At 47.6% G+C, this 14,613-nt stretch overlaps 1 protein-coding gene across 3 annotated transcripts in view; it reads right to left on the bottom strand.

Annotated features, from left to right (window-relative positions):
- The window catches only part of TMTC4 (transmembrane O-mannosyltransferase targeting cadherins 4), a 66,455-nt gene extending 55,471 nt beyond the window's left edge, over nucleotides 1–10,984 (bottom strand). The window contains exons 1-4 of one of the 3 annotated variants that reach the window (XM_017861720.1): nucleotides 10,609–10,984; nucleotides 8,882–9,097; nucleotides 4,563–4,678; nucleotides 3,302–3,518 (exon numbers count right to left, since the gene is read on the bottom strand). In XM_017861720.1, the coding sequence (XP_017717209.1) occupies nucleotides 3,302–3,518; nucleotides 4,563–4,678; nucleotides 8,882–9,097; nucleotides 10,609–10,611 (552 nt within the window). In that variant the 5' untranslated portion in view covers nucleotides 10,612–10,984. Of the gene's footprint in view, nucleotides 1–3,301; nucleotides 3,519–4,562; nucleotides 4,679–8,881; nucleotides 10,001–10,531 lie in introns of those variants that run through there. The other 2 variants (XM_017861725.1, XM_017861711.1) reach the window with 2 other exon arrangements.
- Nucleotides 10,985–14,613: the final 3,629 nt, after the last annotated feature.

Raw genomic sequence — 14,613 nt, 5'->3', positions numbered from 1 at the left:
CTACACCAGTTATACATGAACTGCCAAGGACCATTTGTCACTGTAACTGTGACCTCCTGATGATGCGTACGTGGCAGCCTATGGTGTTAGGTGATGGTTGGGAAGATTGAATAAGCTGATAAATCCACCCAACGAACACCACACACACACAAACGCTACCGAGAAGGAAGCTAGGGACAAAACAAAGGCTTAACAGATCTGGAACAAGTATGCCAGTATGCTGGAGGGGAACAATCCAATTGCTTGATGAATGAAATGAATATACAATGAGAGCTCTGGAATACTCAGGGCTGGAAACTCACTCCATCAGGGACACAGTAAAATAGTCAGAGATGCAGCCATACAGAACAGAGCCTGGTACAGGGTGGGTGCGGCTCACCGTGAGTTCCCCGGTGGGTCCTATGGGGTGTGTCTGTGAACAGGAGTAGCAGAAAGGCAAAGGACAAAGGACGCAGAAGCTCAGATGTCATCTCCACAGCCCTGGGTGAGTGAGGAGGCAGCTGGAGCATCCTGGCTCTGTGGTCCTCATGCCAGGAGGACACGAGAGGAGACAGGAGCGTCTTAGAGCTGTGGCTATCTATAGCACCTCAGGACGGACTGGAATCCCAACCCTTTAGAGAAGGGAAAGCAATGAATGCCAAGCCAGACAAGCCTGTCTGAAGGAGACCACAGAGAACAGGGTCACAGGAAACAGGGGGAGCAGGTGTCAGAGACCAAGGGGAAGTGAGGTGAGAGAGGGGGAAGGAAGTGGTTTGGAAAAATACTAGGGCTAGGGGCCAGGAGGGCCAGGCTGCCTAAACCACTTGCTATCTGGATGGCTAGGGTAGATCTGAAGAATCACCAAAAATGAAATTTAAACATCAAAGGCTTATTTTTACAGAAATGTTTCTTTCTGCTAATTGTCGAAGACCATCCCACGACTTTAAGCAATGTACATTATGTTCCTTGACATAAAGAAAAACAAAATTTTTAAAGTATGGGAAGTGTTTTAAAGCAAGACAGCATTTAGTATTTATAATGAATTTTTTTGGCATAGTAATTAAGAGACGTTTCACTAAAAGAATGTGAAAAAGCTACCCAAGGAGGGACTGTATCCAATCACTGTTTGAGAATGTACATAAGCAAGAAAACATTTTCTTTTCCTTTTCTGATATTTGCATAATATGTATTTTTAGGCAAACTTTTCTACAAAGGCTATTTTTTTTTCTCACAAATAACGTGAAATTGAGACTCAGAGTTTTCTGGAGAAATCACTGCAATCCCTCTGAATCCATAAAGCAGGCGGTACCATTGTTTCCCCAATAGGTACAATTTGCATGGGGGCCATGAAAAGGAATTAGGGGGGTGGGGAAGGTTTCCCCACCCGATTCCTTCTGGATTAAAGTCTGGGTTCATTAGGTAGACAGAACTCTTTTTAAACATTTTGTTTCATTTTTCACTTTCAGAGACAGGGTCTCACTCTGTTTTCCAGGCTGGAGCGCACTGGCGTGATCATAGCGCACTGCAGCCTCAAACTCCTGGGCTTGAGTGGTCCTCCTACCTCAGCTTCCCAAGTAGCTGGGACTCCAGGTGCACACCACCACACCTGGGTACAGGCAGAACTCTTAAGGGGGCCCAAGCTTCTCTCCGTGATGTTGGAATTCAGACAAAGTGAAATCTTCCCCAACACTCTGAGGAAAACAAAAAGTAAAGCCCATACAAGCCACTTCTGTCCTCAGGGAAGCGCTGGGGTCCTCCTGCTGATGGCCACACAGAGCTGAAGAGTCACCAGCAGACCAGAGGCTGTGTGGCCCTCCCAGACTCTCCTCCCTGCAGTGGGGACTGGCCTGTCAGAGGCTTTGGGTGTCTACAAACCACTCAGCAATGTGCAGGGGCTCATTAGAAAAAGACAGACACGGCCGGGCGCGGTGGCTCAAGCCTGTAATCCCAGCACTTTGGGAGGCCGAGACGGGCGGATCACTAGGTCAGGAGATCGAGACTATCCTGGCTAACACGGTGAAACCCCGTCTCTACTAAAAAATACAAAAAACTAGCCGGGCGAGGTGGTGGGTGCCTGTAGTCCAGCCCTTAATGTCCTCTGAATTTGCTGAGGTAAAAAATAAAGATTTAAAAAGATATCAGGAGGAGGGTGTGATAACAACTCCACAACGCTCCTTATACTGAAGAATAGACAATTTAATAAAGTCAGATGCTAAAAACAGGACTTCTGCTCAGCATCTTGAAACTCCAAGAAGCAACATGCAACTGGTTAAATGCAGAGATTTCAATCCCGATGAAAAGAGAAGTCTACTGTGAGGGAAGTTATAAACTGTATGTGATTATTTTACGCACTTCGTGCTCACAGAATGAATGACTCGAGTCAAATCTCGTCCCTCAGCAAACACGCTGCCTTTTGCATTTTCAAAGGGTCCATGTGGTGGTGCAGGGGGTGGTTCCTGTAAACTTCACAAATGTCTAGTGAAATCCCAGCACAGCCTATTCCAAATACACAGAGGCAGCTCGATGGGATGGAGACGTAGCCTCCAGGAGGGTTGGCACCCACCAGAGCTGCCTGATCACCTTGGGGAGAGGATCACACAGGGTGAGGAGGAGGAGGGTGGAGAGACTTCACGAGCAGCTCCCCAGCAGGGCACGGGCACCACTTTCCAGTTCAACACCAAATACGTCAGCATCTCCTCAGTGGAGGCCTGGGAAGCCCAGAATTTAAGTCCTGCCCGACATCCACTTGCTCCTCACCCTGGATAAATTTTTATCCTCCCAGGCCTTTCCCTCATTCCTAAAGTGGAAACGGTTATATTAGCCCAGGTGATGTCATAGCGTTTTCATAACAATCATGTTAAGTCTAAGAAAGGATTTTATAAATCATAAAACTGTCAGCGAACACAGAAACACTGCATCAGACCCTCCACTGAAGAACGGTTTTTAGCCTCTGAACTTCAGACCCCAAAGCCCAGCAATATTGAACATCCGTGCCTTCACCACTGGTGTTATCCTACAAGCTAAACAGAAAGTATCACCAGAGATCACACCATACCTTATTACACAGTCTCCACCAATGTGGTGCTCTGCATTTTTTTTCACAAGAGAGATGTCTCTGCCCCAGACAGAATTGTTTCAAATGTCTGGCAGGGTATTTATGTAGTGTCCTTTCTATTTCTAGAGTATACTGTGGAGTAGACTTTCTCCAGCTGTAGAACCAAGATGGGTACATAAAGGGAGCCTGTTTTAGGAAACCAGGCGACATGGGGGTGTCATATCACTTCTCACGTGCATGCAGATGCCTCGTGCAGACGACACTTACACATTCGGTGTGCACAGGATGGACAGCAAACAGCAGCGCGGCCAGCAGGGATGCCCTGGGGGCGAGGTGCAGCCTCCGGCCTTTACTGCTGTACTGCAGGCCACCAAACAGAACGGAGAAGACGTCCACCATGAGGACAGAGATGCCACCGTGCAGAAGGATGTTGACCACGTGAAAGCCCATGGGGTGGAAACCTCCCGAGAGGTAGTAGTTAATCCTGCAGAAACATAGGGTGTTCAGGGTACATGTGCAGCGGCAAGCGGCAAGAAATGGCAAAGGTCTGGAGGAGAAGGCTTGTGTGTGGAAATATTAAAAGGAGAAGTGGAAGACTTTGTGCCAGCTTGATAAAAATAGCACCAAGATAAATAATGCCTGTCGAGCTAAGAAGGCTGTGGAAAAGGTGGGAATGTAACTACAGGGAAAAAGGGATGAAATGGATGTGTCCAAGCGGAGTGGCACTGAAGCAACTTGCAGAGGAAAATCGAAAGGAAAGCTAGACAATGTTTTACATGCAGAAGGGGCAAGGCTGCATTCCAAGAAGATACAATATTCCACACATTACTCGTGGCTAACCCCTAGGGACCTGGATTTAAGACAGTCTTATACCTTGCTTATCCTCCCAAGAAGGGCTCCTCATCAGTATGCCCACCAGTCTTCCCCCAGAGAAACACCCTCCGCTGGCAGGGATTCTATTCTGACTGCTTCGCAGCTGCTGGTGGTTCCAATTCATCACTTCTACGCTCCTGTGGGACATCTACACACAAGTGTTTAAATGCACCCAAGAAGCAGGTATGGACGAGAACCTTTGTGAGGTCAATGCATCTATTCAGTGCAAGTGCCTCCCTGTTTAATGGAGGGGGGATTGTTTGCAAGCTGCAACTTTTGCATATTGCTTTTGCATACTGACTTGGTAACAGTAGGAAGACTTATACTTTATTTATTTCTGTAGTGAAAAAAATAAGTTTCATCAGAGGCCTCATGTCGCTTTCACTCATATTATTCCATTGGTGTTAACCAGCAAAGGGTCAAACCTCCAAGAACTGAGAAAAATATGAACCACCACCAATGTGCATGCCATCCTTCACAGGGGCCATGCTCGCCTTCTCTGCACCTAGAGACCCATGTATGTGAGCAGCTCAGACCCCACCTGGAGTCACTGACTGGACTCCTGAATGCTGAGAGGCTGGTGACACACACCTGTATCCAATGTCACACACAAGCCGGGAGTGACCTTCCCAGGCCCTTCGATGTCATGGCTTACCTGAAAGTCAGGACGGTGAGAGGCCGGTAGGACTTGTGGCTGGTGTTGCTGCTCAGTCTACTGCCCCAGAAGTCATGGTGCCACAGGTCCCCAAGGGGCGTTTCTGCTTGGAGGTCCTGCAGGGACACAAAGGGGACGTTCTGGACAAGGGTCTCCCTCCAGCCCTAAGCCAAGCTCCTCCATCTCTCACCCGGGATGCAGTCAGGCCTCCTAGCGGGGCTGCTGTGCCCAGCATGTTCTTTATGTTGATCATCTCAAAATACACATGGGCTCACCCCACCAGGCTTCAAACACCGATCAGCTTTCACCCTCCTGGGACCGACAGCTTCCCCTGAACTCTGCAGGCCCATGTCTCTGGCGCTGTGCTCCTGCCAGCTCCCAACCCAGAGGCTCTGCATGTGCGGGTCGTCCCTGAACAGTCACCCTCAACTCTTCACGGCTCAACTCCTCCCGCCATTCATCTCCCAGCTGCCCAGCTCTGCCCTTCCTGAGCTGATCCTGTCCCTCTTCCATGGGTCTCTGGGCATCTCACCCTGTCAAGCAGTGCGTGGCACCCTGGCAACTTACAGTCACATGACTATTTGTCTGTGCCACTAGACTGGGCTCCACGAGGACTGGGCCACATCTGGGTTTGCTGGCTATATACAGAAGGTGCTTAATATGTATCAAATAAGTGGACCACACAGCTAAATAAGATCACTATTAACCTCTCACATCTAATAAATAAGGTAACTTACTAAAATGTCCCAGTTAAAACATAAGTGTGGATAAATATATTTTCTTAAGTTTCCATTTTTGATCATGAGCTAGCAGACTATGAAATCCAAAAAAAAATCCTTAATTTTACAGACAAGAATCACTCAATATTAAAAAAAAAAAAACTCTGTACCTCTCTTACTGCTGAGGTAGTTTAATTTGCTACTATACTACAGATGCTTAAAATGCATTTTTTTTACATTTAAAAGATGAAAGTAGATGGCTTAAATGGTGTCTAACGAGAAGAGAGGCAAACAAGGCACTGTGGTGGAGTAAGAAAGAAAAATGACAGATTAACTTTCTCTTTAAAGCGTAATTAAACGAATGTTTTAGGGACTAGAAATAACAACATGCTGATCATTTCCCTGGGTTATCAGTCAAGATTCTTCATTGCAGTAACCAAACTCTGATTAAACAAAAAGGGAACTCTTCAAAGGGCAGTGTGCAGCTCACAGACCCCCCCTGTGGCCTGGAAAGCCAGGGCAGGGCCACATGGCAGGAGCAAAGCCACCCATCATGCCCCGGTCACCTCGCAGAGACTGCCTGGCTGCCTCTGGGCCCCCACCTCGCGTGACCAGTTCCTAACTCCAACAGGGGGGCGCACCTGACGGGACAGCCCATCTGTGCCAGTTCCCTAATCAAATCGTCTTCTGAGCACCTAAGAATGCCCCAAACAGAAATGGGTCAAATGATGGGTGGCCCCAAAGAGCAATAAAGGTCCACACCCACTGTACGGCTCAGCACTTGCGACTTAAGTGCTTGCTGACTCAAAGGGAAAGGCTTGAAAAGAGGTGACAGATGCAAAGCTGGTCACCAATGTCCACTGTTAAGGGTGACATTTGCTTCCACGGGGATCGGCTTCAGAGGCCAGGAGTGCACTGACCACTCCCCGAGAGTGGGTTAGAGATTCTGTGAAGGTCGTGTGAGCCACCTGCTCCCTTCGTTGACTCGGTGACAAGCCTGGAAGCCTACCTTCTTCTACACTCTTACAGAAGCACCCGGTCAGCTGTGAAGGGCTTGGGTGGAGGATCTTTTCCTCCCTTTGAACAGGAAATGAACACCAACGAGGCTCTAAATATTTGATTAGGTGGAGCCTCCACAGCAGGGTGTGCTACAGAAAGAAAGGTCAATTCTTCCTCATAATGATTTATGGAAAAAATGTATTGTGTCTAAAATTCCCCTTAACTCCACTGTCTCAAAGATCATCATCTCAAGGAACAAAAAAGGCAACTCCATACTGCAAGGAAGCATCTGGAAAACAGTCTCTAACATCACTAAAATCCAGTAACAGCCTGTTTCACATTACTGTAGGCACAGTGCCAATGAATGGAGGAGTGCCTTTCATTAACTAGGAAAAGAAAAAGGGAGGGCTAGCAAGTTAACAAAAGGGGCACAGTGTGATGCTCCCGAAAACACTGCCAAGACCATGCTCAGCAGAACCACGAAATGGCTTCATCTGCCTCACCTCACAGAAGGAACGAGAATTACACCCAGACACCAGGGCCTCCACACACAACACGGCTCGTGTTTTTGTTCTTCCTAGCTGACCAACATTTTTCAACCTGGTTTCTGAATTAACACTTTATATGTCTTCTGCTTTACACGAGTGGAAAAGTCAAGATATTCTCACCAAAACAAATAATGTAATTTAAATAATAAAACTGTATCTTTGTGAGAAAAACAATTCTGTGCATTAAGCCACCAATCTGTGCTGGGCATGGTGGCTTGTGCTTGTAATCCCAGCACTTTGGGAGGCCAAGGTGGGAGCATCATTTCAGGCCAGGAGTTTGAGATCAGCTGGGCAGCACAGTGAGACTCTGTCTCTACAAAAAATTTTTAAAATCTGCTGGGCGTGGTGGTGCATGACTGTAATCCTAGCTACTTGGGAGGCTAAGAAGGGAGGATGACTTGAGCCCAGGCATTGGAGGCTGCAGTGAACTATGACTGCACCACTGCACTCCAGCCTGGGCAACAGAGTAAGACCTTGTCCCCACCTCATGAAAAAGCCACCAGTTTGACATAGCTGTGTAGAGTTACTTAGATCTTTTAAGCATGGTTTAAAAAAGAACTGAAACAGAATCATCTACAGACACTGCTGAGTGAATCTGAGGAAAGTTACAAATGAAGAACTTGAATTAAAAATAAACATTGGCCGGGTGTGGTGGCTCATGCCTGTAATCCCAGCACTTTGGGAGGCCGAAGTAGGCAGATCATCTGAGGTCAGGAGTTCGAGACCAGCCTGGCAACATGGTGAAACCCCATCTCTACTAAAAAATACAAAAATTAGCCAGGCATGGGATGCCTGTAGTCCCAGCTACTTGGGAGGCTGAGGCAGGAGAATTGCTTGAACCCTGGAGGCGGAGGTTGCAGTGAGCCAAGATTGTGACACTGCACTCTAGCCTGGGCAACAGAGCAAGACTGTCTCAAAAACAACAACAACAACAAAAACCCATTAATAATGATCTAGTTCGTGCCACCAAAATGGAGATCAATTGCAATATTATGTCACAAATAAAATATATGCAAATCAGTCATGTTCCCCCCCATACAATACATGCTTGTCATATACAGAGTTCTCAACATTTTCAGCATGAAAATGACTTTCCACTTATTTGGTAGAATCCATGACTTCAAATTTTTAAGAGCATTCAAAAGTGTTACAAAGAGTTGCTCTAATTATATCTAGTAGGGAGCTAAATGTGTATTTTCCTCCCAGTCTTCTTCACTGCCTAAGGAACACACAGAAAATATCTTCTGAGTAATAGATTGTCGAGAGACTAACTTGTGCCATTTCCGAGTTCTTTCTCCTCTGGATCTTGCCTGCCTCTGCATTTCTTGCTCTGGTTTGTAGCCTGCTTGAATCTTTTTCATCTTTTCCCACAAACCTCTTTCTTTTGCCCTAACTCCAGGTAGGGAGTGGAAAAAGTACCATTTTTCCTGCACTGATACATAGCATCCACTGGTAAGCAAATTGACTGGGATTCTGCAAGTCCAGCAAAACTGAATCTCCAAACACCAAACAAGCAGGAACTGCAGTGCCCATTGGCAGCACATTCCTCTTGCCCCAGCAGCTGTCAGCAGGCTGTCCCGACAGTCTCGGAGAAGGACAAAGCGGCAGCCAGCTCCCTGCCTGCTGCTGAAGACGCACCTTCTGGCAGGTGATCACACCCGTCCATCACTGCAGCAAATGCATGATGGTTTTGTTTTTTTTTTGAACAACTGTGGAAATGTTTCACAAAACCTGAAACACTAAGTCTGCAATGCCCTGCAATTCCCTCGCCTTGTAATCTTAGAAGAACAGCCTCTTTGATCCATATGGGGACTGGGGCTCTTGAGGGGAATGCCTGAGCTCAGGCAGGGGTTCGGAACCTTGGTGACAGCAATAAGAAAGGCACTAAATCAAGGAAGCGATGTTGAAAAGAGACAGAAAAATCGAGAGCACCATTGGGGCCAAGGCCAGTGCTTAACCAACGTTCTACAGAGAACAATGCAACACAAACTTAGATGATTACTGAGACACAGGTGGGCAGTTAAGTTTACCAAAAGAGAGTTGAGATACAAACCTTATTGTTAACAATAGCTTCTGAGTCATCAAAGACAAAGTCTCCATCATAGCTGCGTGCAAAACACACAATGGCAACCAATCCCACTACTAACTTAGCCCAGAATGGAGGAAGAACAGAAGATGGAAAAATGTGATCCAAATCAGTGTCCAACACGGCCATTCTGAAAACTGCAGGCTGGTGGCCCCCGGCTCCAGCATTATGCTGGTTAGGAATCTGCAGGAAAGACAACACCATATAAATATTCATCAACACTGGTAGGACCGTTTCTGCAGTGGGCACCGTAATAGCTAGATAGTCATTTGTGCTATGATTTTATAGGATGCGATCATTAACAATTTGAAGCTATAGATACCTGGGCCCGACCACAGGATCTATCAAATCAGATGCCCTTTGGTTTCTGATGCTGGAATACCCTTTAGAAACATGAATTTAATGGTATCCTCATCAAGCCCACAAGGCAAATCATTTTTAATCATCCTTGAACCAGTTTACAGAGCTTAAAAAAAAGAAGTTAGCATCTTACCTCATCCAATCAAGAAAAATCAATAAATAGTCATTGCTGGGTTTTAGCACACTGCGTGTGTGGCAGGAGAGAGGGTAGTGTGTAAAACACAATCCTGCTTCTGAAAGAGCTTACGGTCTATTTACAGCATTCAGGCATACAGGCCAGGGAGCTGAGACTCTGAGACAGAGACAGGGGAGTTGAATGGAGAAACCCTAAGGCAGGGCACAGGATCGAATGCTGGGTTCCTAGGCTAGTGGCTCGACACAGAGGACAGAGAGAGGAAATGACTGGTGGGGACAATATCTTGTCCTAGAAAAGGCTGAGCCATACAAAGGAAAGGAAGGGAGGCTATTCGATGTAAGGATATGACCTTCAATCTTGGTGAAAGAGTCAAGATAAAAATATATACTATTTTGAACTTTTCTTTCAAATGGGCATAATGTTTCTCACCGGGGATGCCTGTGCCCTATCCTTGCCATGTGTTAGTTGTGTGGTCCTGTGAACAACCCCTTTCCTCTCTGAGCCCACCCCCTGCGGCCCTCTGCAAAGCATCTTAACGGTCAATGGTGAGAGGTGCCTGATAGCTTCCTGCCTTGGAATTCGCCAAAACAAATCCCAACCTACCCCCAAACTCACACTTTTGTCTGTCCACATTCCCACCACATCCTGGACAGGGGCTTTCTTTGGACTTACCAGGATCAGGTTTGGGTCAGACTGCTTGGTTCTGACCTGGGGTACCTCTGGGCAACTCACTTGACCTCTCTGGGCCTGTTTCCTCAACACTAAAATGGGGATGGTAGGAGTGCCTACCTTCTAGAGTTGTCATGAGGGTTAAATGGGATTCCCAACACTGCCTGGCTGTAATGAAGGCCCAGGGGAGGCCAGCTATTATTACTTTCTTCCAGAAGGCTGAAAGCAGAGGCACAGAATGATTTTCTGTGAGAAATCCCTTTTATTATCTGGTTGATTGGTACGGAGGCTCCTGTCTTTACTAAGGGACCTGGACCCTGTTCTTTTCCTGCCGAGATGAAAGAGAATCCCAGCCCTCTGATTGGGAAGACAGTTTGGATGTATTTGTTTCTGGATCTCTAAGTGGATACCCCAGATCATGGAATCAATAAAAAGCCAGCCAAATAGGCCACCTGAAGTCACAGGCATCCTTCTATAGCCTTCTGTCTGAGTGAAGATGGAGACAGATCCAACAGGCAACGGGACACACCATTCCATGGTGATGCTGTCCCCCTTCCAGGAGCCAGAAGGAGGCTCAGATTTATAATCCAGAGATGAAACAGGCCACAACTCTTCCACTGCTTGTCTCTCAAGCCTCACGGCCTGACGTAGGGCATGCTCTCAGCAAGTGCTGGGGGAATACTGCAGCTACTTTTCTTTTCCAGTCAAAGGATAAACCACTTCTCGAATCTAAATTACAACGCAAACACAACACAGGTCAGCACACAGGCCTCAACCTCTATGCTTACATTTCAGCTAAAGAAATTACTTCTGCTACTTAAAAAACAACAAATCAAGGCTGGTTGCAATGGCTCACGCCTGTAATCCCAGCACTTTGGGAGGCTGAGGTGGGTGGATGGCTTGAGCCCAGAGGTTCAAGACCAGCCTGGGCAACAAGGTGAAACCCCATGTCTACAAAGAAATACAAAAATTAGCTCAGTGTGGAGGCGCATGGCTGCAGTCCCAGCTACGCGGGAGACTGAGAGGTGGGAGTATTGCTTGAGCCCAGGAGTTCCAGGCTGCAGTGAGCTGAGATCACACCACGGCTCTACAGCATGGGCAACAGGGTGAGACCGTCGCAAACAACAAACCCCAACAAAGTCAAACACTGAATAGTTAGGAAGATACTATGATTTAACATGGAGAGAATAAGAACATTTACAAAATTACTGTGAAGGAAAACAAACAATTTATAGCAATTTGAAATGCACAATAGAGTGAGGAGCTGACAAAAGGTCATGTAACTGGTTTTGACGTTATCTGCTTTATTGTTTCAATAGTGAATTTACTGGCTCATGCAATATATTTTTGGAGATGGTGTCTTGCTATGTTGCCCAGACTAGATTCAACTTTTGGGCACAAGTAATCCTCTTGCCTCAGTCTCCCAAGTAGCTGGGACTACAGGAGTGTACCACTGAGCCTGGATATTATCTGCTTCAGTCCCAAATATTTGAAAATTATTTCACACACGTCTGTCAAGGTTCAAATGGCCTTCTAAGTAGAATACTAAATCAGGAAATACTTTGTGCTCCTAAATTAGCGACCGTACCTCAGATTGCTTAGAACATGACTAAGCATAGTCATGTTGTAAGCAATATATGTTCTAAGCATAATATGTTCCAAGCATAATCATGTTCCAAGCAATAATCATGTTCCAAGCAATAATCATGCTCCAAGCAATAATCATGTTCCAAGCAATATGTTCTAAGCATACTCATGTTCCAAGCAACAGCCCCAGTATATATAAGGCAGACTGTGGACCGCACCATCAACCAGGTACCCTGGTAGGCCAGGTCCAGACTCTTGGGAAGTCAACTGGATGGTTGACTTGGTGGATCTCAGATGATCTCCTCCTCTGCTCTTGCAGGGACAGCAGAGAACCTGGCCTACCTCCAATGCCCCTGCCCCCACATCATTTCCTAGTTCTGGCTGGCTCTCCCCTCCTCGCTGTGACTCCCCTGCTTCTCTATCTCAGGGGGCTCCTTCTCCTTTCTCCAAGGCCTCCCACATATTTGCTGCCACCGAAAATACTCACAAATGCTCTTTTCTTTCAAGGGATTTACTGTTAATGTACCTATTGGAATAGTTCAGAAAATGCCTTTCACTAGCAAATGCAAAAAAAAAAAAAAAAAAAAGCTACAATTTGTTAGAAGGCCAGGCAAAGTGATCAGTCTAGTCCAGTGGTTGAGACCAAAGGCTCTGGTGACGGACAAACCTGGACCTGCCGGCTGCACGACCTTGAACTGCTTAGTCTTTCCAAGAATCAGTTTCCTCACTGGGCACAACATGGTACCACCACTACTTTCTTCAGAGGGCGGTGGTAAAGGATTAAAGGGAGAAAATGCATGCAAACAACCAGTTCTCATTATTGTTAGATTTTGGAGAAATTTGCTGCTGCTTCCCAGTCCCTGACCACCTGTCTCGAGCATATCCATGTTGCCACTGTTTATTCCTGCAGATGGGCTGAGCACTAGGGCCAGCAGCAGCCCATCGAGTGACCTGGTGCAATGAGAAAGGCAGACCCTTCTTTTGGGCAGACCCAGGGCACAGGGCTTCCTTGGTCCGGTGTCTGGTACACACTGTACAACCACACACAGTGACCCTGTTCCCAACTCTCCTTCCTCTAACACTAAACGACTTCTGTTCCTCAATGACCTGAGCCAGGCTTGGCACTCAGGTAAAAGAAGCCCTGTCTGAGTAAGGTGGTAGAGATGGGGGACCACCCTCTCTACACCCCTTCCCCTTTTTTTTTGAGACAGGGTTTCACTCTGTCACCCAGGCTGGCAGCGGTATGATCATAGCTCACCACAGCCTCACTTTACTGGGCTCAAGGGATCCTTCCATCTCAACCTTTCAAGTAGCTGGGACTATAGGCATATGCCACTATGCCTGGCTATTTTAAAAACTTTTTTGTAGAGACAGGGTCTCACCATGTTGCCCAGACTGGTCTGAAACTCCTGGCTTCAAGCGATCCTCCTGCCTTGGCCTCCCAAAGCATGGGGATTACAGGTGTGAACCACCGTGCCCAGCCTCCACTGTTTTTTACACTCAGGCCACGAAATAGGAAGGGATGCTCTGTTTTCTTCCAGATGGGCCCTAGCTTGCACTTTCTGGTCTCTCTTCTCCACGTGATGTCCTGCCTGGCTCCTCTGCCATAGCTGGATCGTTAGTTCACCTTATGAAGCAACAAGAGAGACCCACTGTGGCCTCAGCTACAGGCCAAGCAGAGGGCACAACCCGGGAGGAATGAAGTCAGTGTTCTGCTCGCTACCTGACTCCTGCAACAGAATCATCTGGCCCCTCAACAGGGGCTGAAATCGGGACCAAAGCAGAGGTCCCTTTATCCTACAATTTCTCAAACTTCTCGTATCAAGCCTCTGTTTTCAGGAGGTTAAAACAAATTAATCATCAGTGAGAAGGTCAAAAAGACCCCACACAGGGACCCACGAAAAACAAAAGTCATCCAGCTGTGAACCATGAGGACCCAATGACAGCTGACACAGCAGCCTGGACTGCAGTAAACAGAATGGCGACACCAAACCTAAATGTTTCCCCTTGGAAAAATTAGCAGCAGCTACCTGCAGAAGAATATTCCTCTCCATGCATCCAGGGGCCTGCTGACCTCTGCCCAGGCTTTCTACCTCATCTGTAACATTCAACCACATAGCCAGCCATCCTCTGCCACGCTGAGAGGTGACAGCACCTCTGGGAATCAGATTAGAGAACACGATCACTTGTGACCCCGCATCCCCGGTCCTGGCAGTTTCCTGGCTGATCCGATCCTGGGCCCCTCAAGGCAGAGGCGCGAGCCACCACCACCGCCGTCCTCCGTGCAGTGCTGAATTCATGCTACTGAAGGCTAAGGTATCGTCCTGCTGTGACGGCCTTCCCATTTATAAGTCAGTAGCGCACGAGGGCCATGGCTGCCTATAGCAAGAATGTGTGTGGTTCGATATTCACAGCTCCACTGTCCCAGAAAGTTTCCAGCTTGCTAGCTTGTAGCCATTTCCCCCATCTAGGTGCACTGGCCGTCATTTTACCCCACCTCCATCTGGGGCGCGCCCGGCGCAGACAGGACTGCAGAGAAAGGGGACAGGGAGGGGACCTAGCCAGTCCCTACTATAACTAGTTCTCAAGACATTCTCCCCATGCATTTGCTATCCCGGGGAAACAGCGAAGTGTAGGATGACTCATAGTGGCTAGATCTTTCCTCTTAACTCCTCCCTTCTTTTGTGTGTGGTTAAAAAAAAACAAAAGAAAAACACACATGCAGCCCATAGTCACAACATCAACAAGACTAGAAGCCCCGCAGAGTTCGCAGGAGGTGGGCAGTGGCTGCCCCACCTGCTCAGCTTCCCCAAACTCTGAGCCCACGCCGGGAAGTGGCGGCTCGGTGGCCCCGGGCGCCCGGGCCGCTGGCCCCGCGCTCGCGCCGCTCCGCTCCGCAGTCGAGCATGGAGTAGCAGGCGCTCGCGGCGCGGCGGGGGAGCCGCCG

The sequence above is a fragment of the Rhinopithecus bieti genome, unplaced genomic scaffold (genome assembly GCF_001698545.2).
Source record: "Rhinopithecus bieti isolate Rb0 unplaced genomic scaffold, ASM169854v2 scaffold_2254, whole genome shotgun sequence".
Classification (NCBI taxonomy): domain Eukaryota; kingdom Metazoa; phylum Chordata; class Mammalia; order Primates; family Cercopithecidae; genus Rhinopithecus; species Rhinopithecus bieti.
The sequence above is the reverse complement of the archived record's forward strand: the minus strand, read 5'-3'. Positions and strand labels throughout refer to the sequence as shown.